The sequence below is a fragment of the Bos grunniens genome, chromosome 22 (assembly GCF_055505025.1).
Source record: "Bos grunniens cultivar Pamir isolate PY7600 chromosome 22, Bosgru_T2T1.0, whole genome shotgun sequence".
Taxonomy (NCBI): Eukaryota; Metazoa; Chordata; class Mammalia; order Artiodactyla; family Bovidae; genus Bos; species Bos grunniens.
The window spans coordinates 59,972,562-59,999,088 of NC_141186.1; the positions used below are offsets into that span (position 1 = coordinate 59,972,562).

A 26,527-nucleotide genomic window follows, 5' to 3' on the forward strand; every position below is an offset into this window, starting at 1 on the left:
CGCCGAGACCACAACTCCCGGCATGCAGCGGGGCCGTGCGGCCTGTCGGGAGTGAGGCCGGAGGGCGGGGCGAGGCGCGGAGCCCGCAGAGAAAGGGGCGTGCGCCTGCGCAGTTGGACCCGCGTGTTGGGACCCGGAAGACGTTCCCCACGCCGGCTTGTCGCCCCACGCTTCGGGGCAGCTGTAGTTCGTTTCGCGGCGTAGACCATGAGCTCCTTAGTGCAGGCCTGTCCTGGGGCCATCTGGGTCCCTGGCGTCCGGCAGGTGCGCGGCGACGGGACGACGGGCATCCTTTGGTGGGCTCATCGAGCAAAGCCGCGGCTGCTTGGGGCGCGGGCCCCGCCGACTGTGGGGAGGGGGCGAGGCCGGAGGAGGCGCCCCGGGAAAGGAGCCGTTGCGGTTGCGGCAGACGCTGCGCCTGCCCGAGGTCTCCGGGGAGAGGAGGCCTGTTTGGCGGAGGGCTGTGTGAGGGTAGCGATAAGGTTCAAGGTTCTTGGGGCCGTTGGGCGGGGCGAGGGGTGCTGGGCGCGGAGTTTGGGGTTTATGTCCGAGCAGCTGTGATCGCCGGTGGCACGCGAGAGGTAATCTGAGGAAGGAGACTCCGTGCCGTCAGCGTCTGGAGCAGGCTGGCGCTGCTGCCTGGGGTTAGGTGGGGTTCCCGAAGCGCAGCCTGGAGCTGGGACGGATGGAGTAGGAGAGCCGCGGTGGCGAGGTGTTCTGTAGTATTAGTTTAGGGCTTGCTATTTCTCTTTTCCCTTCCCTCCCGTTTCTAGCAGGTGGCCAGGATTTGTACATCTTTCCCTCAGGGATTTTTCTAAGACGGGAAGTCCTTTTTTGGAAACCTAACCGTGGGTGGGAAATACAAATGCCAGCAGAGGTGGGCAGGAATTTCAGTGAAGTGACCGCGTGTGGTAGCACTTGCTATGCGTCCCCCAGAGAAAAACGTTAAGTCCGACCCTCCTCGGCCTGCTTCTGAGAGCAACCCCATCTTCCCGTGCAGGACCTCTTTGTAATAAGTGCTGCAGTTTTGTGTCAGCCCCTGGACACAATTCAGCAGGTAGCTCAGAGCTGATACTAGCACATGTGACCATCACCATCCTGATGGTGAAACTGTTGAAACGCTTTATGGTAAAAATTATCGTAGTAATTGTACTGTGCTTTGTGACCACACGGGCTGCAGCACACCAGGCTTCCATGTCCTTCACCATTTCCCAGACTATGCGCAAACTCCCATCCATCGAGTCGGTGATGCCATCCAGCCATCTCATCCTCTGTCATCCCCTTCTCCTCTTCCTTCAGTATTTCCCAGCGTCAGGGTCTTTTCAAATGAGTCGGCTCTTTGCATCAGGTGGCCAAAGTACTGGAGCTTCAGCATCAGTCCTTCCAATGAATATTTAGGGTTGATTTCCTTTAGGATTGACTGGTTTGATCGCCTTGCTCTCCAAAGGAGTCTCAAGAGTCTTCTCCAACACCACAGCTCAAAAGCATCAGTTTTTCGGTGCTCAGCCTTCTTTGTGGTCCAACTCTCACATCCATACATGACGACTGGAAAAACCATATCTGTGACTATACGGACCTTTGTCAGCAAAGTCATGTCTGCTTTTTAATACTTTGTCTAGGTTTGTCATAGCTTTTCTTCCAAGGAGTAAGCGTCTTTTAATTTCATGGCTGCAGTCACTGTCCGCAGTGATTTTGGAGCCCAAGAAAACAAAAGTCTGTCACTGTTTCCATTGTTTCCCTGTCTATTTGCTGTGAAGTGATGTGACTGGATGCCATGATCTTAGTTTTTTTTGAATGTTGAGTTTTAAGCCAGTTTTTGCACTCTCTTTTTTCACTTTCATCAAGAATCTCTTTAATTCCTCTTTGCTTTTTGCCATTAGGGCAATATCATCTGGATATCTGACGTTATTGGTATTTCTTCTGGCAATCTTGATTCCAGCTTGGCTTTGTCCAGCCTGGCATTTCACATGATGTGCTCTGCATATAAGTTAAATGAGCAGGGTGACAATGTACAGACAATACACTCCTTTCCCCATTTGGAGCCAGTCTGTTGTTCCATGCACAGTTCTAACTGTTGCTTCCTGACCTGCATAAAGGTTTCACAGGAGGCAGGTAAGGTGGTCTGGTATTCCCATCTCTTTAAGAATTTTCCACAGTATGTTGTGATCCACACAGTCAAAGGCTTTGGTATAGTCAGTGAAGCAGATGTTTTTCTGGAACTCTCTTTTCTTTTTTCTATCTATGATCCAGCGGATGTTGGCAATTTGATCTCTGTTCCTCTGCCTTTTCTAAACCCAGCTTGAACATCTGGAAGTTCTCAGTTCATGTACTGTTGAAGCCTGGCTTGGAGAATTTTGAGCATTACTTTGCTAGCATGTGAAATGAGTACAGTTGTGTGGTAGTTTGAGCATTCTTTGCCATTGCCCTTCTTTGAGATTGGAATGAAAACTGACTTTTTCCAGTCCTGTGGCCACTGCTGAGTTTTCCAAATTTGCTAGCATATTAAGTGCAACACTTTTAACAGCATCATCTTTTAGGATTTGAAATAGATCAGGTGGAATTCCATCACCTCCACTAGCTTTGTTTGTAGTAATGCTTCCTAAGGCCCACTTTACTTTGCACTCCAGGATGTCTGACTCTAGGTGAGTGATCACACCATCGTGGTTATGCGGGTCATTAAGATCTTTTCTATATAGTTTTTCTGTGTATTCTTGCCATCTTTTCTTAGTATCTTCTGCTTCTGTTAGGTCCATACTGTTTCTGTCCTTTATTGTGCCCATCTTTGCCTGAAAAGTTCCCTTGGTATTTCTAATTTTCTTGAAGAGATGTCTAGTCTTTTCCATTCTATTGTTTTCCTGTTTTTTTGCATTGTTGTTTCTCTCTCCTTGCTGTTCCTTGGAACTCTGCATTCAGATGGGTATATCTTTGCTTTTCTCCTTTGCCTTTGGCTTCTCTTCTTTTCTCAGCTATTTGTAAAGCCTTCTCAGACAGTCATTTTGCCGTTTTGCATTTCTTTTTCTTGGGGATGGTTTTGATCACTGCTCTTGTACAATTGTACTGTTACAATTAGCTAATATAAATTTTCATATAAACTCAGTGGTTTGTGCTGACAGTTTTAGGACATTAGTACGGTAGAATACGAATCTGCTGTTGTAACCACATCTGAGGAACATTCATCGCACAGTTTGGTCTGTGTCACTGAAGGGACTGTGGCTAAGTTGTTTGTGTTAACAGAATGCAGATTGCTTTAGGAGAATCACTGACTTAAAATTTTGTCTGCCCAGTGTAATTCTTTTAAACTATAGCAGCAAGTATGCAGTTTTTTTGTGCTATACACTTAAGATTGTATTATAAATATTAAGAATAACTATCTAAAGTGAAGAGATGACAAAATCTGGATAATTTTTAATATTTTTAAATATAATAAATCTGAGTCTTGTTAGTCTGCAGAACAAAGAAGGAATTATAATAGTAGTGAGTCCCAGCCTGGAACTTGTTTTGATTCTGTGCAATAATCTGCACAGAATAAAACTGTTAAATACATATTGTTGGGTTGGCCAAAATGTTCATTTGAGTTTTTCCATGAGGTGTTACAGAAAACCCAAATGAACATTTTGGCCAACTGAATACATAAAATCTGTAGTCCTGGAGTAAAAAATGACTTGATTTTTTTTCAACCAGGAATTTGAGTTGGTGCTAATGACAAGTTTTGGCTACAAATAGTGCTCAGAAGTTATGTGTTAAAAGAGCAAAGTGCTAAATATGTACATTTCATCAGGACGCTGTTAAAACGTGGTTCAGGTGAAAAAATCTGTGCTAGAACTTAATTAATAATTTTGGATAAAGTGATACAAGATCTAAATTAAGTTAACTCTTGTACTTTTCTCAACAAATTGTATTTTTTACCATGCGTCATACAAATATCAGAACGAGCTGCAGATTAATTACTAAAATTGAACCTTGCTGGACAGTTTGAAGTGCAAGAGCAGTGGCGGCAGTTTGGAAATTGGTAAGCTCTGATAGAAGCTGTAGTGCAGAGGTTTTAAGAGTGTTGGCCTTTAATGAGAGATGTTTTAAATGTGAATATCAATATTTTAGTTTTATGAGAAAATAGCTTAACTATTAGAGCTGTCATCGTTTTAACGACTATGGAATGATTAAACATAGGATATGTAAATTGCTGTAGTCTGTCAGGCTTCTGTTAACAGAACACCATCGGCTGGGTGACTTCTAAATAAAAGACTTGTATTTCTCACAGTTCTGGAGGCTGGAGTCTGAGATCGGGGCCAGCACCGTGGGGTCCCGTGAGAATACTCTTGTGGGCTGCAGACTGCTGACTTCTCTGGGGGACCTCAGAGCAGAGAAAGCGGGGTCTCTCGTGGCTCCTGCGTGTGCGTGCTCGGCTGTGCCTGACTCTTTGGGATCCCACGGACTGTAGTCCGCCAGGCTCATCTGTCCTTGGGATTTCCCAGGCAAGAACACTTGACGGGGCTGCCATTTCCTCCTCCAGGGGGTCTTCCTGGCCTGGGGCTTAGACCCGTGTCTCTTCACCCTCCTGCATTGGCAGGTGGATGCTTTAGCACTGTGCCACCTGGGAGCCCAAGATTTGTGTTTGTTTAAATCCTTGCAAATGGACAGAATCCATTACTGCCAAGGAGTGAAGAAATGGCAGGAGTTGAATCAGCTGCAGCTCTGTGCCTCAAGCCATGGAGCGCCTGGCAGTCATCCCTCCAGTTCTGCTTCCCGAACGCAGCGTGTCGGGACTGTTCGGCACAGACTGGTCGCGGCACTGGTGGGGAACGGAGAGCGGCTCAGCCACGCAGGGCCCCTGCTCGGGGAGAGGGGGAGGCCGCCGGCTGAAGGGCACCTCTCCCTGCAGCTGCCGCCGAGACCTGGCCGCCCTGGGGGGCCACAGCCCCCGCAGCACGGATGAAGGCTGGTGTCTCAGCACGCAGGCTAGAATGCCCCCCCAGGTGCGCGGCGAGAGACTCCTGAGAAAACACACCGCACACTGGCCGCTCCTCTGGGGCCGAACACCAGCTAAAAAGTGAGAGCCTCAGAGGAGGAGCGCTGGTGTTACCTAAGAGCTTGGTAGAAATGCAGGTTCCCAGGCCCAAGGTCTGACTCGGAATCAGCGCAGAAGGGGCTGAGGAAGTGGTGTTGCCGCAAGTTCTCAAGATGATTCTTATACTTTGAGAAGAAATGACCCAAAAGAAGGGCTCTGGTCTACAATGTCCACCCTTCCCACCTCACCCAGCCCTGATTACCTCCTGAAGGCCCCACCTCCTAAAACCATCACATCGTGGGGGAGGGTTAAGGCTTTAACATGAATTTAGGAGACATTCTGCGACCCCTATGGACTGTAGCCGGCCAGGCTCCTCTAGTCCATGGGATTCCAAGCCTAGGCTTAAGTTTGCATAACAAGCAAAGGAAACTTTGAAACGGATGTAGATAAAAAGTAAGTGCACAAAAGTAAGTGCACCGAAACAAAGTATAGATTCCAGGAGAAAACCTATTGGGTTGTCTAATCAGTAATATAAAAAGGGTTTTGGTGGGAAAATGAGTGATGAACTTTTCAGCTGAATCTCGAGATTGGGCTAACTGCTTGTGAAGCTTCACGGATTGAGGCTGAACACAGTAGTAAATTAAGCCTGCTGTTTAAAAGTTACTTCAGAAGCGATTTTTGTGACTTAGTTGTAAAAAAGAAAAAAAAAAAAAAGGAATATTTGAGACTCAGACTGTTTGAGTTGCCTGGAGGTTCTCTGGAAGACCCTACTTGCAAAGCTGTTTTTATTTGAACTGACTTGGAGCTCAGAGTTCATCCAGTGCAAAAAGCCTTTTCCCCAGCTGTGGTTTAACATCACAACTGCCCGCCCAAGGGAGTGAAGAATGCTTAAGCCGGAAGTTTAAAGGAGGAGGGGAATGGGCAACCAGGGTCCAGGGGCCTTTGAGAAGCCCTAAAGCATCGGCTCTTCTGGAAGGGCTTTGCTCGGGGTGGAGCAGGCGTGTGCCCAAGGCTGTAGGAAGACCTGAGAGGCGCTGTGCTTCTCTCCCGGACCTCCAGGCCCCACACAGGCATGAGGGCTGGGCAGACTTACCCAGGGCCGGGCCCTCAGCACTCTGCGAGCCCTGTCTGATCACTAGGTGTCCACAGAGACTTCAGTGCTCACACATTGCTTTCCAGAGTCAGTTCAGGTAGATCAGGACAGCAACAGAAACTGAAGCCCCCCTTGGGGAGGGGAGCGAGTCTGACTTCCAGAGTTGCTACTTTACATTGCTTAGAATACCACGCTGTCAACAACATATTATGAAACACGCCAAGAAACAGAAGTGAAAAGAAAACACGGTGTACACACGGGAAACGAGCCGTCCGTAGGAGCTACCCCTAAGGACACCCAGACGCTGGACTTAGAGCAGGGCTAAGTCAGCTGTTTTAAATGTGTACAGAGTAAGTCAGGTCTAGAGACTTAAACACTTCCCTGGTGGCTCAGTGGAAAAGAATCTGCCCGCCCACGCAGGAGATGAGGGTTTCATACATAGGTTGGGAAGATTCCCCTTGAGGGAAATGGCAACCCACTCCAGTATTCTTGCCTGGGAAATCCCACGGACCGAGGAGCGTGGCAAGCTACAGTCCAAAGGGTCACAGGGTCGAACACTACTGAACAACTACACGTGTGTGCACGGGAGAACACGCTCACCAAATAGAGAGCATCAGTAAAAACCGGAATTAGGGCGTAAAAGAAAGACACTGAAGTGGGAAAATTCACTTGAGGGCTTAACAGACTTCACTAGGCAGGATGAAGAGTCCAGCCTTATGGACAGATCGTTGGGATGATCTAGAGGCGAAGAAGCGAGCGAACAGGCAGCGTACGGTGGTTGCTAGCTCTGACGGCAGCGAGACCAGGAAAGGGCTCCGTCTGGTGCTGCGGTCTCTCCTGAGGACCGTATGGTACGTTTGTATAGTCAGGCTCCTGTCATCCCAAAGCGGGCCCCTGGTCGCGGGACGCACTGCACTCCACAGCGTTCTGCTAGGATGTCCGTTACTGGCAGGCGGCGTGCTGCAGACAGTCCCTGGCTTGTGCGTAGCTACCTTCTTGACCGTCTGTGACACCTTCATCCCCTCTCAGAAACCACATTTAAAGTGCAAACAAATTCAGTCTGATTTACATAGAAGCAAATTACACTTGACTGCTGTCTAGTCACATACGTAAGTTTGTTTTTTAATAACATGACACAAATACCGTTGATCTGGAAATACACTTACTAGGAAATATTCTTCCGTGTCGGGTGAATGAAGTGTGTGCACAGGGATGCCTCATCCTTCCAAAACTCTTTTGAGGAACTATGGGACCGACTTGTATCTGTCTCCTAGGGGTTCAGCTTGGATGGGCAAAAAAGCCAGAGGCTTGACAGTTGTAGCCACACGCTCTGGGAAGCAACTCACCCAGAAGGACAATGCAGATAGTGGAGTATGGTTTATTACACCGGCGGCCCGAGGCAGAGTCTCCTCTTAGCCAAGGACCCCGACCAGTTTCTGTGAAAACCTTATATGCTCAAACCCACCTCCCCAAATTCCCTGAAACTAGTCTGAACAAAGGAAAAGAAAGATACAATCAAAGTTAACCCGTGATTCATAAGCCTTAAGCCTAGGTGGTTAACAGTGGACAATTATCAATAGGCCTGTGGTCACACCCCAGTAAGCATAATAGAATGCACGATTCTATTCGGTTACACAGGTAATTAGGATATTCTTTTAGGCGGAGAGTCCAGGTACGAGCCCTGGGGCTCTTCCTTCCGGGGGCCTAGTTTTCCAGCGGTATGTTGTTTCCATAGATACTGGGCATAGAGCTCAGAGTCCACAGTCCGACCCAAGATGGAGTCTTGCTTTCAAAATAGAGCCTGTTCTGTCTCCTCCTTCGGCATGAACAACAACAATCAACGAACGTCGAATAAGACGGCAGTTAACAGTATCATTGGGAGGGTTTGAGGGTAGCAGGTTAAGTGGCAAATTCAGGGCCAGTTCAGTCGCTCAGTCGTGTCCGACTCTTTGCGACCCCATGAATTTAGGGCCGGTACAAGAGACAAAGCCGCCTGTAAGCTCGTGAGATCCAGGATTTGGTCGCAACTGGCCTGTGGGGCGGGTGTTGCCATTGCTGCAGCTGGGCCCCACGACACCCAAAACCGATGCCTAGAGCCGCCCTTCTCACCGTTGCGTGTTTCTGCTAAACCTCATTCTTCCCTGTTGGACTGTCTTCCTTCATAAAGCAGGATAAATAAGCATCCTAACGTATGAGTGTCAAGTCTCACTTGGGCCCACAAGTGCAGGTGAATCCTGGGGCCTTGTAAACGAGGGGAGCGAGCTTGGGTGTGCACGGGGGGGTGCTGGGGACTGGGGCAGAGTGAGTCAGGATGCAGCCTGACACCCCAGCCTGGTGCCAGGGAGGAATGTAAGCCCAGGCTGTCAGGTTTTTCCGAGAGGCCCGGCGTCTCAGGCTGGCCCCACCCAGGAGGGCAGCAGGGCCCCCGAAAGCCTGCCCGGGCTTGTGGTCCTGAGGCGTCTTCTCCCCCACGGCAGTCAGCACACGGGGTGACGGGGTCTATCCAGGCTCTGAGTCCCGGCAGGGAGGGATGGTGACGGGGTGGAGGTGAGCAGAGCGGTGTCTTCTCTGGTGGGAAGCCGGGGTCTCAGCAAACACGACGCCCCTGTTCTGATTATAAAGTAACTTGGGGTGTTAAGGGTGTTAGAAGACGCGTAAATGCACAGGCCAGTGACGGAAAGTCCCCCGCCATCCGCCCGTCTGGAAGGAAGGTGGGTTTCTTGTCTCTTTGTTCGCACCTATTTGTAACGTAATCGCGACCACATGTCTTTCTGTATTGCTTTTGTATCTTAAATAATTTTTGATTTTCAAAAGTTTTAATATTTAGATAAGTATTCTCAATGTTACTGTCTACTATTTCCCTCGTATCACTAACATTTTTTTCCCATAAACCACATTTGAATATTCTACTCATGGGAGGTGCCTCCAGGGATACATGCTATGCTATGCTATGCTAAGTCGCTTCAGTCGAGTCCGACTCTGTGCGACCCCAGAGACAGCAGCCCACCAGGCTCCCCCATCCCTGGGATTCTCCAGGCAAGAACACTGGAGTGGGTTGCCATTTCCTTCTCCAGTGCATGAAAGTGAAAAGTGAAAGTGAAGTCGCTCAGTCTTGTCCGACTCTTAGCGACCCCATGGACTGCAGCCCACCAGGCTCCTCCATCCATGGGATTTTCCAGGCAAGAGTACTGGAGTGGGGTGCCACTGCCTTCTCCACTAGGGATACATAGTGGTGTTATATCCATGGTGTGATATATATATATATAGAGAGAGAGAGAGCGAGAGAGAGAGCGCGATTTCCCCGAAGTCAGGGGTTTAGAGTCTTCACTGTTACAGATCACACTGGGATGAATCTCTTCATGACCAAAATGTTGCCTACATACCCTCTTATTATTTCTTTGGAATAGAACTCCGAAGGTGGGAGTTTCTGGGTGGGTCAGCATCAGCAAACATTTCTCAAGTCCTTGGCGTGTGTTGCGATGTTTCTTGAGGATGAGCCGCACCTGGTTGGACTCTGAAGCAGGTGATAATTTTAAACACGAAAGGCCCATGTTCTCAGCTGGAATGGAAGCGGGCTGTGTGCGGGCCTCTCGGGATGCAGGCTGACCTGGCCTGCAGGACCAGCCACACCTTCTAGAATATCCCCCCCTGTCCCACGGCCTCCCCCCGTTCCTGGCGCCGGTGGTTTTCTGCGGGTGGGTGTCCTCCTTACCTGGAGGACGTTGCTCCCAACAGGTTCCAGCCCACTGAAGCCCATCAGTGTTCCCAACACTTTCAAGCTGGTCCCCGGCCAGGGTCCTGGCCCACAGAACACACGTGAGTCAGTTCAGAGGCAGAGGAAGCCTTTGCCTGAAGAAGGGAGAGGCGGCTCGCGCGCCCGGAGCCCGCGCCCCCTGGCCGGCCGTTCTCACGAGAGGGGGTCCGCGCCCCGCATCTCTCGTGGCCCGAGGTGGCGCGGGGTCCGCATGGTCGTTACACCAGGACCTCTGAGGTGACGGTGCGAGGGCCGTGCATGCGGCTTCCTGCAGGCAGGTGAAACTGGGCTAAGCACAAAGGAGAAAAGAAGTTGGAGCTTTTTACTACCAGATCCTACTGGTATTTCCTGGGAGTTGGGCGGCTGCGGTGGGCTGAGGCCCAGGGAGTCCCTGACCCCCGAGCGCAGGGGCTGCTTCCAGCACCTTCTGTGGGGACACTGGCCCGGCGTCTCGGGAGGGGGCGTCGGGCTCCGCTGGCCTCCCGATGGGGCTGGGTTGCAGGGGAGAGGTGCCCCGAGGTGCGGGCTGGCTGAGCCTCCGGTCTGGGCGCTACCCTGCCCTTGGACTCCAAGAAGTGGGGTGGCCCTGGCCCTTCTGCGCTGGCTTCAAGCAATAGGCACGGGGGGGCTTCGGGGCACATCTGCTGAGGGAGTCGGGCCCCCGGGGGCTGTAGGGCTGGGGCAGTCCACCGTCCAGAGTGACCGGGCTCCAGGGGTCGGGTCGGGGGCCGTGTCAGCTGCTCTGCCTTGCCCATCTCTTCCCCGAGCCCAGTTTCCCCCCAGGAGGAGGTGGGGGCCACCGAGGGAAGTGGCTGAAGACCAGAGGGGCTGCGTCTGTTCTTGGGTGCAGGAGGGACTTTGACACAAGGGGGCCTGACGCCAGGCGCCCCGCAGCGTGAAAGGGTCGCCAAGTGCCAGCGGCTCCCAGTGGGTAGATCCAGGCCCGTGGGGCAGGGGGTCACCTTCTATCTTCGAGACCTGCCGGGGTCTCAGTGCTCAACCCACGGTGTTGGAAGAGCGCCGTCGTCAGGATTCTGAGCTCAGACTTTGGAGTCAGAAGGCACAGCCTCCAGCCCAGGTCTCTGACGGGCCCCGGAACCAAGGGCGGTAGCCTAGCCTGAGTCGTGCTCATCTGAGCTGTGTCTGGCGCTAAGCACTCAGGGAGGGGAGGTGTGTGAAGCACGCCGGGTGCTTCCTCAGGCATCCATCGGTCAGTAACTGCTGGCTCAGGAGTCAATGGAAAGGGGAATCAAGGTCACCCTCTTGCTTCACAAACCTCCTCCGCGTCTTGCTTCCTGCTGTGTTCATACAGAGTCCTCACTTTCCTAATTCCTGGAAATCTGAACCCACCTCACTGCTCTGTTGTGGTCTGTGCATCTGCATCCACCGGGACCTCCAGAGTGCCTTCCGGCCCAGCGTCCCCTGCCAGGACGCCCAGTAACTGCCCTCCCGCACTCCCAGGTGGCCCCATGCAGCCCACCCGCCACAGGCTTCTAGAGCTCACGTGTCCTTCCCGGCGTCTGTATCACTTAGGAGTAGGTCTGGCTGCCTGTTACAGAAAACCCCAAATAACAGCAGCTCGCACACTTGGTTTCTCTCGTCAGTTTCCAGGAGTCTGGAGGGAGCTGTCCTAGCGCGGCCGCCTGGCTCCGTGGTCTCAGAGCCCAGGCCCTTCTGTTTCTGCCCCGTCGCCTGCGACATCCCATCATCCAGCATGGCTGCTCGAGTGCCAGTCTTGCATCTACATTCCCGCCAGCCAGCAGGACAGAGGAAGGGAGAGTTGCAGTCCTCCTTTTAAAGACCCTCTCCAGAAACTGCACGCACAAACCTTCCAGGTAGCTCTCACAGGCCGGACTCCAGTCCCTCGTCACACAAGGGCGGCTGGGGCCTGCATCACTGAGCCTAAGTAAGATACACGGCAGGAAAAGCATTCACATGCATCGAGACTCGGGTCACCACGTCCAGGACCAAGGCGGGGACCTCAGTGCCTCCACAGGCTCCTTGCGTGGTCCCAGTTTTGAGACGTCCCCCAGGTACGTACTGTTCTAGCCTCTGCTGCCGTCGATGACTTCTGCACGTTCTGGAGCTCTGAGTGCCCAGAAGCACTCAGCGTGGCCCCTTGTGTGTCTGGCTCGTTTCACTCAAACACGTCTGTGAGAGCCGTCTGCGTTGCTGTGCATGCAGTGATTTGCTCTTTATAGAAAATGTATTTATTTTTGGCTGTGCTGGGTCTCTTGCTGTGTGCGCTTCCTCTCACCGCGGCCGGCAGGGGTTGCCGCAGCCTGCGGGGGTTATTGTGGTCGCACGCCGGCCTCTCATTGCAGTGGCTGTGCTTGTCTCGGGTCCCAGGCCCTGGAGCACAGGCTCAGCAGCTGTGGCTCACGGGCTGAGCTGCCCTGCCGCCTGTGGGATTGTCCCGGACCAGGGGTTGAGCTCGTGCCCGCTGCACTGGCAGGTAGATTCTTTTGCCACTGAGCCACCAGGGGAGCCCCCAAAGCTCACCTTTCTTCCTGGACAGCTGTGCAACGTGCGACGGAAGCATGCAGCCCCTCAGCCACCACTGTAGTCAAGACACAGAAGAGCTAGGTCCACGTGCCCCATGGGCAGCGCCTCCTGCCCCCAGTCTCAGCTCCTGCCAACCACGGACGGATTTTCTGTCCCCGCGGTTTTACCTCCACGCCTCCATATGAACACAGCCGTGCAGTGTGTGGGCTCTGTGGCTGGCTCCTCCGGCTTGGCGGCTGGCTCCTCCAGCTCAGCTGATACCCAATTCACCGAGTTGTTGGAGCTTGTCTGCAGAGCTTGCCTCTTCACAGCTTTGCAGACCCACCAGCCACGCCCGAGAATTCCAGTTGCCCTGCAGCCTCACCAGCAGTTGCTCGTGTCGGGCTTTTAATAAAGTGTTCGTCTCTCTCGTGCAACGTTACCGTGTGTGTCTTACACGGGAGGACGTTGCTGCACGGTGTCCTGCTAGCTTCTGCTGTAGGACAGCATGACGTGGCTGAACGTGTCCACATGCCCCTGCCTCGTGGGCCTCCCTGCCCGCCCCGCCCAGGTCATCACAGCACCGCGGTGAGCGCCCTGCGCTGCCCGGAGGCCTCCCACCAGCTGTCCGTCCCACGCACGATAGCGTGTACGTGTCAGCGCGCCTCTCAGTTCGCCCCCTTCCCTGCCTGTGTCCGCAAGTCCACCGTCCACGTCTGTGTGTCTGTTCCTGCCCTGCAGCAAGGTGCGTTGGCCCCATTTGTCTAGATCCCACATAGATGTGTTACTATATGGTATTTGCTTTGCTCTCTCTGACGCACTTCACTCCGTACGTGTGTGTGCATTAGTCGCTCAGTCGTGTCCAACTCTTTATGACCCCATGGACTATAGCCCACCAGGCTCCTCTGCCCAAGGGATTCTCCAGGCAAGAGTACTGGAGTGGGTTGCCAGTTGCGTCTCCAGGGGATCTTCCTGACCCAGGGATCAAACCTGGGTCTTCCGCGTTGCAGGCAGATTCCTTACCGTCTGAGCCCCCAGGGAAGCCCCTCACTGTGTATAACAGGCTCTAAGTTCTTACTGTGGTTCTAAATTGTATTTTCCTACTGACGCATTCTATTGAGCCTCTCTTCGTGTGCATATTTGCATCTGTAGATCTTTTTTTTGGGGGGGGGGTTACCATCTTTTCAGGCATTTTGCCCGTTAACAAGATGGATTGTTTGGATTTTCTTATTATTGAGTTTTGACAATTCTTTGTAAGTTCTAGCTACACATCCTTTATTAGAAAAAGCAAGACACTTCAGAAAATCATCTACTTTTGCTTTATTCACTACACCAAAGCCTTTGATGGTATGGATCACAACAAATTGGAAAATTCTTCAAGAGATGGGAATATCGGACCACCTGACCTGTCTCCTGAGAAATCTGTATGCAGGTTAGGAAGCAACAGTTAGAACTGGATGTGGAACAACAGACTGGTTCCAAATAAGAAAAGGAGTACATCGAGGCTGTATATTGTCACCCTGCTTATTTAACTTCTATGCAGAGTACATCATGAGAAATGCTGGACTGGAAGAAACATAAGCTGGAATCAAGATTGCCGGGAGAAATATCAATAACCTCAGATATGCAGATGACACCACCCTTATGGCAGAAAGTGAAGAGGAACTAAAGAGCTTCTTGATGAAGCGAAAGAGGAGAGTGAAAAAGTTGCTCTAAAACTCAACATTCAGAAAACTAAGATCATGGCATCTGGGCCCATTGCTTCATGGCAAATAGATGAGGAAACAATGGAAACAGTGGCAGATTATTTTGGGGGCTCCAAAGTCGCTGTAGATGGTGACTGCAGCCATGAAATTAAACGATGCTTGCTCCTTGGAAGGAGAGTTGTGAGCAACCTACTCAGTGCCCTGTCCAGGCCTCCTGGTCATTTCCCCAGATGTAGGGCTGCCTACAGGCAGCTCCTGGTTGAAATGTAAGACACTGTCGGCACTTTGGAAAACACGTCTGGCTGTTCCTCAGTGACCAGATGACTAGCGATTAAATGTCAAAATTAAAGGAATGACTTAGGGCTTAACCGTCAAATGTTCTTCACGTGAGCTGTCCTGCGTGCTTAATCACTCAGTCAAGTCCGACTCTGCGACCCCATGGACTGTATCCCACCAGGTTCCTCTGTCCGTGGGATTCTCCAGACAGGAATACTGGACTGGGTTGCCGTGCCCTCCTCCAGGGGAAACTTGCTGACCCAGGAATTGAACCCGCATGTCCTGTGTGTTCTGTAATGCAGGCACATTCTTTATCCTCTGACCCAGGAAGTCCATGCTTAAATATAAGCCTCAAAGAATTAAAAACAGACGTTCAAACAAAAACTTGCACAGGAGTGTTCGTAGCACCACGTTCACCATAGTCAAAAAGTGGCGGTAGCCCCGCGAGTAAGGAGGAGATCAATAAGAACACGAACAGGAAGCTCCCTGGCAGTCCAGTGGCCCGGGTTCGGGGCTTCCACTCCAGAGGGCTTGGGTTTGACCCACACGCCCTGGTGTGACTGAAAAAGATGAAGATAAAAGGTGGCCCATTCTTTTGGCTGCAGCAGAAACAAGTGAAGTGCTGACTCTTCCTCAGCGCAGCTGGGCCCCAGAAACATGGTGCTCAGTGAAAGGAGCCAGTGCCCGGGGCGTGCTGTGCGAAGCGTCCAGAACAGGCCGCCGTGGAGGCGGACGTCAGGTCAGTGTTTGCCGGGGGCGGGGTGGGGATGCAGGGAGTGAAGGGCACCGGGAGAGTGTGGGGGTCTCTTTTTCCTAACGAGCCCAAGTAGGCCGGTTTCAGCTGCTGTCTGTGTGAGAGCGCACAGGCGGAGCAGAGAGCTCTGGTCGGCCTGAGGTCTGCCCACCCCAGCCCCGCAGTCCCAAGTGTCTTCTCCCCGTTATTCCCTTCTCTCCTTGGGATTTCGTTTCAGGGTGATAAAAAAAATGCCCTGTGCTTGGTGGTTGTGATGGTTGCACAGCTCTGAACACTGAATCACTGTGCATTTTCAGTAGGCGAGCGTTGCGATGTGTGAATTTAATCTCAATAAAACCGCTACAAAGCTGCGCTGGCCTGTTTCTCTCTTCTGCTGATGATCCGCTCGACTCCTTCGCAGAGGCTTGTTTTTTTTCTTTCTTTGCTGGAAATTCCTCCTTTATGCCCACCGGCCTGGGCTCAGCGGAAGGTGTTTCTGGAAGCCGGGCGTACAGTTTCTGGGCTGCCGCAGCCTAGCCGTGTCTTCCGTCTCTGGACCCTGAACAACTCCGACTCTTCCATCCCGCCCCTGCTCAGCTGTGCCCCCTGCTGGCCGTCCCAGGAGCCGTTTGCATGTCCCTGCGGCCTTCCTCCCCAAGCTGAAGGGTGATGGAAAGACATGGAGCGGACTGATCGAGGTCTTGGCCCTCTGCTTGCTTGGCTGAGATGTAGGAACGGAATAAAACCTGCAGGGTGAGGGTGGAAGGAGGAAAGGGAACCGCAGGCGGGTGGTGGAGAGCCGAGTGGGGAGGCCAGTTGCCCGTCCCGGGCAGGGCTGGGCTTTGGCCAGCAGAGCCACGGCCACACATCCCGTCCCGCTGCCGGCTGTAGGCCAGGCCAGGTCTGCAGGGGACGCCAGGCCTGTATCCGGGTGGCTCAGGCCTGGTGGGCCTTCCTGGGGTCCCAGGGGATGGACGGGAGGGGCCAGGGGGACCCCCTCTCCCCGCAGGAGGGTCTGGGTAGGGGTGGGGTGAGCTGGAGGGCAGAGGCTGGGGTAGAGGGAGGCGGCTGCCCTGGAAAACGTGGTCTCGGGCCTTCTGGACTTTCTGACACAGAGGGTCTCGGCTGGGGTCACTAGCCTAGGTCTCTAGGGTGCACACCCCAAGTGATCTCTGTAACCCTACAGGCCTCAGTGCAAGAATAGCACTTTTAAAGGATGTGGAAAACACCTCCCCCCCTCAACAGAAATCAGCAAAGACTGTGTAACTCAGACCATCTAGCCCACAAAGCCTGAAATATTTGCCTTTCAGCTCTTGACGCAGAAAGTTTGCTCATTACTGCTGTAAATCCTGAAGTGTGGGGACCACCCCGCCCACTGAGTGCTTCCTTAGGTTCCAGCCTCCTCTGCCCGATTGTCCGAGAAAGGCTCGTCTTCCAGGTGTAAAGGGAAGTGAGCTCAGGTTGGAGAGAAGGAAAGACGCGTGTGCCCCGTGGGGGCCTGTCCTGGACACAGACAGGAGGTTGTAAGGTTGCTGAAAAGGAGCCTCTGTGTCGGGGCGCACCTGTCGTTGCTGGCTGCCCTGGGAGGGGGCCCACGTGGTGGGGGTGCGGGTCAGCTACCGCACTCGCCCCCCTGCCCCCAGCCTTGAAGCCTCTGTGTCCACCTTGCCCCCTGCCTGGCTCATCGCAGGCCCCGGACGACTCCCTGGAGGACTGACTCCCTCAGTTCTCTCGACAGGGTCAGTCGGAGCGTCTCCCCGACACCAACATGAACAAGCGCAGCAAGTTGAGTGACCAGGCCACACGCTGACCAGTGGGCACCAGGCCAGGTTAGTCCAGGGAGCTCTCACTGCGTGGGTCTCACTCCAAACAACGTTCGAGAAATGCTGTAACCAAACGATTACAAAATGTATCATAAAAGTATAGAGAACAGGGTAAGAGATGCCATGGAAACCCTGATGCTGGGGAAGACCGAAGGCGGGAGGAGACGGGGACGACAGAGGGTGAGATGGTTGGATGGCATCACCGACTGGACGGACAGGAGTTTGGGTGAACTCCGGGAGTTGGTGATGGACAGGGAGGCCTGGCGTGCTGCAGTCCATGGGTCTCAAAGAGTCAGACACGACTGAGCGACTGAACTGACCTGAAACACCCAAGACAGATATTACCCCTAGTCGTGCGTGGCGTGGATCAGAGCCACTGAGGCCCGGGAACGCTCGGAGGGCCCCGAGCCCGCAGAGCCGCCCCTGCGTCGTGTACCCCTCCCTCCCGGCCGCCAGCCAGGTCCCAGAGTCCCCCCACCAGACTTTCTCTTCCGCTTCACGCCGCCTGTCTCTGAGTCGCGCAGGGCGCTCCTGTGTGTTTCCAGCCCGACCACGTGGTGTTGCGCGGTTTCTGGTTCGCTGCCTGTCTGCCCTCGGCGCTGTATTTCCGAGGTTCCCCGCCCCCGCAGACGCGTGCCTGCTCTGATCTGCTTCACTTCTGTGGGGTTTGCAAGCAGGACCGTGCCTGGACGCTCGTGCATTCTCCTGTCCTGGGCGCTGGGTCACTTCTGACCCCACATCGCAGAAACCCTGCTGTCAGCCTGAGCTCAGGCCACGGCGGCTGCCCAGGCCCACCTGCACGTCCACCATGAGGGGCCAGCCCGGAGCCCCCGGGGGCTGCCTGGCTCCGGCCGCACGGGCGTGAAGCGGCCCCTCCTCCCGGGTGGACTCGCTGCTCCTTTGGAGCATCCTTGAATCCTCCTTGGATTCATCCGCTGAATCCAAGCGGATGAGCTCCTTTTCCTGGTTTCCTGGCCCCTCCAGGCTCCCTTTCTGTGAAGCCTGCTCATCCCTTTCCCTGTTCTCCCAGGTTTTTTTTTTGTTTTTTGTTTTTTTTGCTCATCCCCCGTGCGGGCTGTCTCCCCGGGGGCCCGAGCTGCGCCTTAGCGCAGCCGTCCAGGCGGTGTCCTCAGAGGTGGCCCCGCGTCCCGGCGTCCCCGGCTCCGGCTGCGGCCTCGCTGTGGGAACGCCGCCAGGGGGAGCAGCTGCTCCACTGACTGCGCGTCCCCGCCGCGCAGGGCTCCAGGACCCGCCGGCCCGGCCCGGGAGGGCGCAGCGCGGGCGGGCGCCCCAGGAGCGGCCGCCCGGAGAGCACGTGGAGCCGGCTTGCCCAGCCCGGCCACGCCCTTCCCGAGCGGGGCCTGGGCACAGGCTGCCCTTTCTGTCCACCTGCCCGTGGGAGGAGCCCCCCAGGACCCCCTATCATGGGCTGCACCCCCCACCCCCAACCCTGGGCTGCACACCCCACTCCCCACACAGTTAGGGTCACTTTGCTCCAGGAAGCGAGTCACTCACACGACGGCTCGGAGGTAGTGCCAACCTCCTTCTTTGAGTCCGGGGGCCCTTGTTAGAGCCAACTGGAGGTCGCCCCGCAGGCGAGGGGGCCTGTCCCTCACTGTCCCGGGGACCTCATTCCCAGACTCCGAGGGTCGAGGCTGCGCCCCGCCCCCCTCTGGGCACCAGCCGCAGCAGCTGCTCATCTCAGGAACGCTCAGTCTCTGTGGCTCCTGTCTCTCCCTCTGCTCCCTGGGCGTCTTCTGTGATTGGTTCCATCTCCTCTGGGGCTTTGGCTGCCCTGGGGAAGGGACCACATCCTGTCCTTGGCCACCTACCCATGTCCTGGGCTCTGGGCCTGTCTCCTGATGTCCCTGAAGATGGTCCTCCCTGACTCTGATTCCTGCCCGGGGAGTGCTGAGCACCCCTCTTCAAATGAAAGCTACCCTAAATTGCAGTAGGAGAAACGAAATGAGCGCAGCGTTTTATCCATGAGATCTTATTTAATGACTCATTTTACAGCACTTGCTCACCATAAAGTCAGTGAGAACGATGATGCTTCAGCGCCCGGATCACCAGCCCCAGCCCCACCCTGTGCCCCCTGCTCAGCCCCAAACCATCCTGTCTCACATGGAAGAGAACCAGCAACGGTCCCGGTTTTATGAGCACCCCCACTCCACCCCCCCCCCCCCCACCAACACGCACTGGGACAGCCTTCAACTCAGGTGAGAACGGGGCAGACAGGGAAACACTTGAGGCTGGGCTGCTAACTCTATCAGCAAGGGGAGGTTGTCGCGGCTGTTCAGCCTCTAGGTCGGGTCCTGCTCTCTGCGCCCCAGGGAGTGCAGCGCTCCAGGCTCCTCCATCCTCCACTGTCTCCCAAAGTTCACAGTCACGTCTAGATCCCACCACTCCATCCTAAAGGAAATCGACTGTGAATATTCCTTGGAAGGACTGATGCTGAAGCTGAAGCTCCAATCCTTTGGACACCTGATGTGAAGAACCGACTCATTGGAAAGGACTCTGATGCTGGGAAAGATGGAAGGTGGGAGGGCAAGGGGACGACAGAGGATGAGATGGTTGGATGGCATTACCGGCTCGATGGACGTGAGCCTGAGCAAACTCCAGGAGTTGGTGATGGACAGGGAGGCCTGGTGTGTTGCAGGCACAGGCTCGAAAAGAGTCGAACACGGCTGAGTGACTGACCACCAACACCACAGGCACACGGCTCTACGCCAAAGCTGCCTCTGTCTACACTGGTCTCCCCTGGGGAAGTTAGAGAGCATCCACTGGCTGTCCCTGCTTAAGTAAGAGTCTTGTGCACGTGAAACTCTTGAGAAATTGGTGAAGGATAGCAACCAGAATGCACTCTTTGCACGCAGTGGGCTTCCAGAAGCAGAGATGACGAGTGAAATAGATGGGTGTCCGAGGGCTGTTCAAACAACATTCCTAAATTATATTTTGAGAGAAGGCTGTTTCCTGACGCTGCTCAACTGTGACTCAAGTGGGCAGCTCCGTCCTTACCCTCTGACCTTGGGGAAGCATTGCAAAGGCTGGGTCCCCTCTGTCTGCATAACCCACATCCCCTGCAGCGCCCAGCACGCGCTGCTCTGCTTGGGGGCCACTACACATGCAAACGCACATGTCCCAGGTGAGGGATGTACGTGTGGACCCCCATGCCCAGTGCCTCCTCCGCAGACACCACGGGAGGCCCCCCCCGTGACGCTGACCTCAGCGTCCCCCGCCCTCCTCCACCAGATCCGATGGCGGGGGGATGAGGTCGCGGGGGTTCATCCTGGCCACCAGGCAGACGTCGTAGCTGTCGTGCATGAGGACGTCGACGGCCACGACGTTCCACTGGTTCTCCCAGGGGTCCAGCTCCAGGATCTCCTTGCAGATAACCTCGTGGCGATCTGAAAAGCAACAGAGAAGGGCGGCACTGAACCCAGAGGCCGTCGTCGCCGTTTCGCAGCTTCCGCTAGAAGGCGCTGCGCTCCAGAAGTCGGCTAACAGCGTGAACATCTCACCGCGGCAGACACGGTGCTTCTGACATTTCAGGAATGAAGAAAGGCCGCGTGACACCTCACATTCAGGTGTTCCTCAGACAGGCCATGACTGAGTTGTACACGCACTGTGGAATGGTCCCCACAGTTAAGCTTTTCACACACCCCTCACCCCACATGATCCCCCTGTGTGTTGAGAACACTTAGCAAATCTCAGGTACACAATGCAGTGTTGTTTTCTGGTTGTTTTTTTTCTGCCAGACAGCTTCTAGGATCTTAGTTCCCTGACCAGAGATTGAACCTGGGCCGCAGCTGGGATAGCCCAAGTCCTGACCACTGGACAGCCAGGGGGCTCCCAGTACCGTCAGCTGCAGTCCCCCGCCAGGCCTTAGATCCCAGAACGCCCTCAGCTTGGAGCTGGAGGTCCGGACCTTCCGACCAGCATCTCCTCGTCTGCCCTGCCCACCCTCCCCGAGTCCCCGGCACTCCCGTCTCCACTGTCTGCTTCTGTGAGTTTGGTTATTCTGGAATCCGCGTCTCACTGAGACCACACGGGGATGGTGTTTCGGTCTGGATTGTCCCGCTTAGCACCACGTCCCCAGGTTCACCCTTGTGTGGAGTCACGACCGGCTCTTTGTGACCCAGCGACTGTAGCCGCCAGGCTCCTCTGTCCATGGGATTCTCCAGGCAAGAGTACTGGCTGCTGTTTCTTCCTTCAGGGGATCTTCCTGAGCCACTGAACTCATATTTCTGATCTTCTCTGTCTCCCCTTCTTACTTTTGGATTATTTGAATTTCTGTCTCTCTTTTTTGCTTCCCTGGGTCTCTCTTGTATATTTCTGATCTTCTCTGTCTCCCCTTCTTACTTTTGGATTATTTGAATTTCTCTCTCTCTTTTTTGCTTCCCTGGGTCTCTCTTGTATATTTCTGATCTTCTCTGTCTCCCCTTCTTACTTTTGGATTATTTGAATTTCTCTCTCTCTTTTTTGCTTCCCTGGGTCTCTCTTGTATATTTCTGATCTTCTCTGTCTCCCCTTCTTACTTTTGGATTATTTGAATTTCTCTCTCTCTTTTTTGCTTCCCTGGGTCTCTCTTGTATATTTCTGATCTTCTCTGTCTCCCCTTCTTACTTTTGGATTATTTGAATTTCTCTCTCTTTTTTGCTTCCCTGGGTCTCTCTTGTATATTTCTGATCTTCTCTGTCTCCCCTTCTTACTTTTGGATTATTTGAATTTCTGTCTCTCTTTTTTGCCTCCCTGGGTCTCTCTTGTATATTTCTGATCTTCTGTCTCCCCTTCTTACTTTTGGATTATTTGAATTTCTGTCTCTCTTTTTTGCCTCCCTGGGTCTCTCTTGTATATTTCTGATCTTCTGTCTCCCCTTCTTACTTTTGGATTATTTGAATTTCTGTCTCTCTTTTTTGCCTCCCTGGGTCTCTCTTGTATATTTCTGATCTTCTGTCTCCCCTTCTTACTTTTGGATTATTTGAATTTCTCTCTCTTTTTTGCCTCCCTGGGTCTCTCTTGTATATTTCTGATCTTCTGTCTCCCCTTCTTACTTTTGGATTATTTGAATTTCTCTCTCTTTTTTGCTTCCCTGGGTCTCTCTTGTGCTGCGCAGGCTTGCCTCTTTTGGAGCACAGGCTCCAGACCAGGGGGCTCAGCAGCTGCAGCTCATGGGCTTAGTTGCTCTGAGGCATATGGGATCTCAGTTCCCCGATCAGGGATCAAACTGGCGTCCCCTGAACTGCAAGGCAGTTTCTCAGCCACTGGACCACCAGGAAGTCCCTGGATTGCTTGAATATTTTAAATATCCCATTTTAATTTATCTTGAGATTTTAAGCCTCCTTATTTTTCTTTGTTTAAAAAAATTTTTTTTTATTAAGCATGTTTTTTCTACAGCTATTTTTCAGTAGTTGTTCTAAGGATTGCAGTGCCTTTGAACGGACTGTTTGCATTTATACCTCATCACGTAAGTGGAGCAGGGAGCTCCCCTCACCGCATCTAGACTCTCAGGCTCTCCACCCCTTTCCACTTAATTGTCACGACAGGGAGACGGCCCTCTCTGTGTAACAGTAACCACACTGAGAACACGACCAGACAATGCTAAGTTTTCCAGTCAGCTGCCATTCTCGTGCGCAAGAACTGAAGAGGAGGACGCGTCGCCCATCGCGTTTAGCCCAGCCTCCCCCGGGCTCCTCTGCATCTCTCTCCTCCAGGACGTCTTCTCAGCGATCCCGCTGCCCTTCGCTCAGAGGATTCTCCTCCTCTCTCTGTCTCTCTCTCTTTAAAGCAGGCTTGCTGGCAATGCATTCTCTTAGCTTTCCTCCTCCTGAGACAGTTTGATCGTCATTTTGCCTTCAGTTCTGGAGGATGTTTGTGCTGGATTTGTAATTCCAGAGAGCTGGCAGTGTGTGTGTGTGTGTGTTTTGTGCTTAGATTTTGCTCCATTGGCTTCTGGTCTCTTTGGTTGGAGAAACCTACAGTCATTCTAATAATTTTTCCTCATATGTTCTCTTATTTTTCTCTGGCTCTTAAACATTCAGTTCAGTTCAGTCACTCAGTCGTGTCCGACTCTTTGCGACCCCACGAACCGCAGCACGCCAGGCCTCCCTGTCCATCACCAACTCCCGGAGCTCACTCAAACTCACGTCCATCAAGTCGGTGATGCCATCCAGCCATCTCATCTTCTGTCGTCCCCTTCTCCTCCTGCCTTCAATCTTTCCCAGCATCAGGGTCTTTTCAAATGAGTCAGCTCTTTGCGTGAGGTGGCCAAAGTATTGGAGTTTCAGCTTAAGCAGCAGTCCTTCCAATGAATATTCAGGACTGATCTCCTTTAGGATGGACTGGTTGGATCTCTTTGCAGTCCAGGGGACCTTCAGGAGTCTTCTCCGACACCACAGTCCAAAAGCATCCGTTCTTCGGTGCTCAGCCTTCTTCACACTCCAGCTCTCACACTGTTGTTGTCTCTTTTAAGGGAGTGACTCAGTGGTTGCCATGTGCTCACAGCACTGTCTCACCAGCACCATCTGGTTGAAGAGCATTTTCATCACCCCCAGAAAGCAACCCTGTCCCCACTAGCTGTAGGTTCCTGTTCACGCCTCCCCCAGCCCCTGACATCCGATCTGCACACACTTGCCTTTTCTGGGCATTTCGTATGAATGGACTCATCTGGGGTCTTCTGTGACTGCCGTCTTTCCCCGAGCACAACGCTTTCAAGGTTCATTTACGCTGTAACCTGTGTCAGCTTCATTCCTCTATCGCCAAGGAACGCTGTATGGATGGCCCGTGTTTTATTTGGCCATTTGTTAGTTTGTTAGTTGATAGACACTCAGGTTGGTCGGGTTTTGCCTGCTACAAACCCTGCAGCTCTGAACATTGGTGCCTGTTTTTGTGTGGACAGATGTTTTCATTTCTCCGGTGTATGTGCTTTGGAGGGGAATTGCTACTGTCCATGGTGCTACAAAGAGTAAAACACACACACACACACACACACACACACGCACACACACACACACACACACACACACACACACGTGCGATGTGACTACAGAAACCTCAGGTTTCAAATTCCACAGAAGCTGCTCCATTTCACATTCCCACCAGCCCTGTATAAGGCTCCAATGTCTCCAGTCCTTGTCAATACTTGTTATTATCTGTTTCTTTTCCTCACAATCACTCTGGTGGGTGTAAAGGATGATCTCACTGTGGCTTTGATTTGCATTTCCCTGCATGACTGGTGGCTGGTCATGTGACTCCTTGGCCATTTCTTTATTTTCATTGGATACATATCTATTCAGATCCTTTGTCAGTTTTTTTAAAAGAGTGTTACTAATAGTTTTCTTTGTATTATTAAGTTGTAAGACTTTTAACAGATTCACGATACAAGTTGCTTATTAGATGTGTGATATTTTCTCCCATCCTGTGGGTTGCACTTTCTCTCTCTTGACATGGCCCTTTGGAGCACAGAAGTTAAAATTTGATGCACAATGCATCTATTTTTTCTTAGTCATGCTTTAAGTTTATATAAGAAACCATTGCCTAATTCAGGAGGATCACAGAGATTTATGCCTATGTTTTCTTCTGAAAGTGTATAGTTTTTTCCTCTTGGGATTAGGTTTTTGATCCATTTTGAGTTCATTTCTGTGTCTGTGTGAGGTCCAAACTTCATTCATTTGCACATGAATGAATATGCAGTTATTGCACGTGGATCGCCAGTTATTCCCGCACCATTTGCTGAAAAGGGGGTCGTTTCCCCATTGAACTGCCCAGCACTGTCATTGGAAATAAACTGGCCATTAAAATAAGGGATCATTTCTGGACTCTCAGATGTATCCCATCAATCTCCGTGTCTATCATGGTGCCCCTGCCACACCGTCGATTATTACTATATGTGTGAAGGAAGTTTCGAGATTAGGAAGTATGAATCTTCTTCTTTTACAAGATTGTTTTGAGTATTCTGAGTCTTTTGCATTTCCCTGTAAATTTTAGGATCAGTTTGTCGATTTTTGTGTGTGCTGTCTTACCATTTATTTGGCTTTCCAATGTCTGTAATGATGTGCAGTTTTCATTGCACAAGTGCTGAGCTTTTTGCAGTCACATTGTGTGTGTGGATGTTACTTTTGCAACCCTGTGGACTGAGGCCCGCCAGGCTCATCTGTCCATGGGATTTTCCAGGCAAGAATACTGGAGTGGGTTGCCCTTCACTTCTCCAGGGGATCATCCCAACCCAGGGGTCAAAGCCTTGTCTCCTACACTGCAGGCAGATTTGCTACTGTCTGAGCCACTAGAGAAGCCCCTTATTATTCTGATACTATTATAAATGGAATTTTTTCTTTTTTTAGTAATTATTTGGCTGTGCTTAGTTACAGCACTCAGGACCTTTAGTTGCGGCACGTGGGATCGAGTTCCCTGACCAGCGATCGAACCCAGGCCTCCTGCGCTGGGAGCAGAGTTAGCTACCGGACCAGCAGGGCAGTCCTGGAGTTGCTCTCTCGACGTTATTTTTGGAGTGGTCGCTGTGAGCGTATGGAGATACAGCTGATTTGTGTACATTCGTCTCCTGTCCTACAACCTTGATGAACTCGTGTTAGCTCTGGTGGCTTTCTTCTTTTGTGGATATTTACCTGCTTTCCTGCGTCTGTTCTCAGTTGCAGCACGTGGATCCTCTCTGCAGCAGGCTGGCTTCTCTGTGGTGGGCGTGTGGGCCTAGTGGCCCCGCTGCTTGTGGGATCTTGGTTCCCCAACGATCAGGGATCGAACCCGCCTCTCCTGCACCACAAGGTGAGTCCCCAAGCAATGGAGCACCAGCCAGGTCCCTCTCGGAGCTTTTCTGGTGGGTCCTTCAGGCTTTCCAAATAAGATACCATGTCCTAGGCAGTTACCTATTCCTCTCCAATCTGGATGCCTTTTATTTGTTTGTTTTCTTTCCTAACTGCCTTGATTAGTACAATGTTGACTAGAAGTGACGGGGGTGGGGGGGCGTCGGTCTTGTTACTGGTCCTGGGGGAGAGCTTTCAGTCTGGCCGTATGTCTGGTGCTACCTGTGGAGTTTCATAGATGCCCTTCATTGGGTTGTGCGAGTCCCCTTCTGTCCCCGTGTTTTGGGTTTTTTATACCACGGAAGGTGTTGGATTTTGTCAAATTCTTTTCTGCCTCTCTGGAGATGATCAACCTGATTTTGTCCTTTCTTCTACAGATGCACTGACGGAGTGTCACGTTGGTGAATCTCTGTGGGCCGACTTCGGGCCTGGGTAACTCCTGCTCGCTCGCAGTGCGTGACTCTCTCCACATTGCTGTGTGCAGTCTGCCAGTCTTCACTGAGAACTTTGGCTCCGTATTCACTCAGGGATAGTGGCCTGCGGTTTTCTTGCAATGTCTGTGCAGTTTTGGTGTCAGGGAAATACTGGCCTCATCAGAAGACCTGGAAACGCTCCCTCCTCTCCTGTATCCCGTGAGTCTCTGACGCACTGGTGCCATGAACGCGGATCTTTCTGAATTGTAACCTTGGCCTCCTCAGCCTGTGCTGGAGGTGGACAACAGAGGCTGTGAGTCTGTCTGTTACCCGGGTGAGTCCCAGGACTCCGGGCAAGAACTGTGAAGAGTCTGGGACTCTGCTAGCGAGCTTGCTGCAGCTCCATGGATACCGGCAGATGGCC

The 26,527-nt window shown here is 52.6% G+C and overlaps 1 protein-coding gene and 1 long non-coding RNA gene across 3 annotated transcripts in view; one reads left to right on the plus strand and one right to left on the minus strand.

Annotated features, from left to right (window-relative positions):
• Positions 1 to 115: 115 nt before the first annotated feature.
• LOC147348772 (uncharacterized) lies at positions 116 to 12,770 on the plus strand. The gene is made up of 3 exons (XR_015151924.1): positions 116 to 264; positions 11,457 to 11,885; positions 12,371 to 12,770. It is a non-coding gene; the product is annotated as an uncharacterized LOC147348772 (long non-coding RNA).
• A 6,081-nt stretch (positions 12,771 to 18,851) lies between these two features.
• KBTBD12 (kelch repeat and BTB domain containing 12) overlaps positions 18,852 to 26,527 on the minus strand; it is a 51,874-nt gene continuing 44,198 nt past the window's right edge. For both annotated transcript variants that reach the window (XM_086368838.1, XM_086368839.1), the window contains exon 6: positions 18,852 to 20,281. In XM_086368838.1, the coding sequence (XP_086224964.1) occupies positions 20,100 to 20,281 (182 nt within the window). In that variant the 3' untranslated portion in view covers positions 18,852 to 20,099. The remainder of the gene's footprint in view (positions 20,282 to 26,527) is intronic.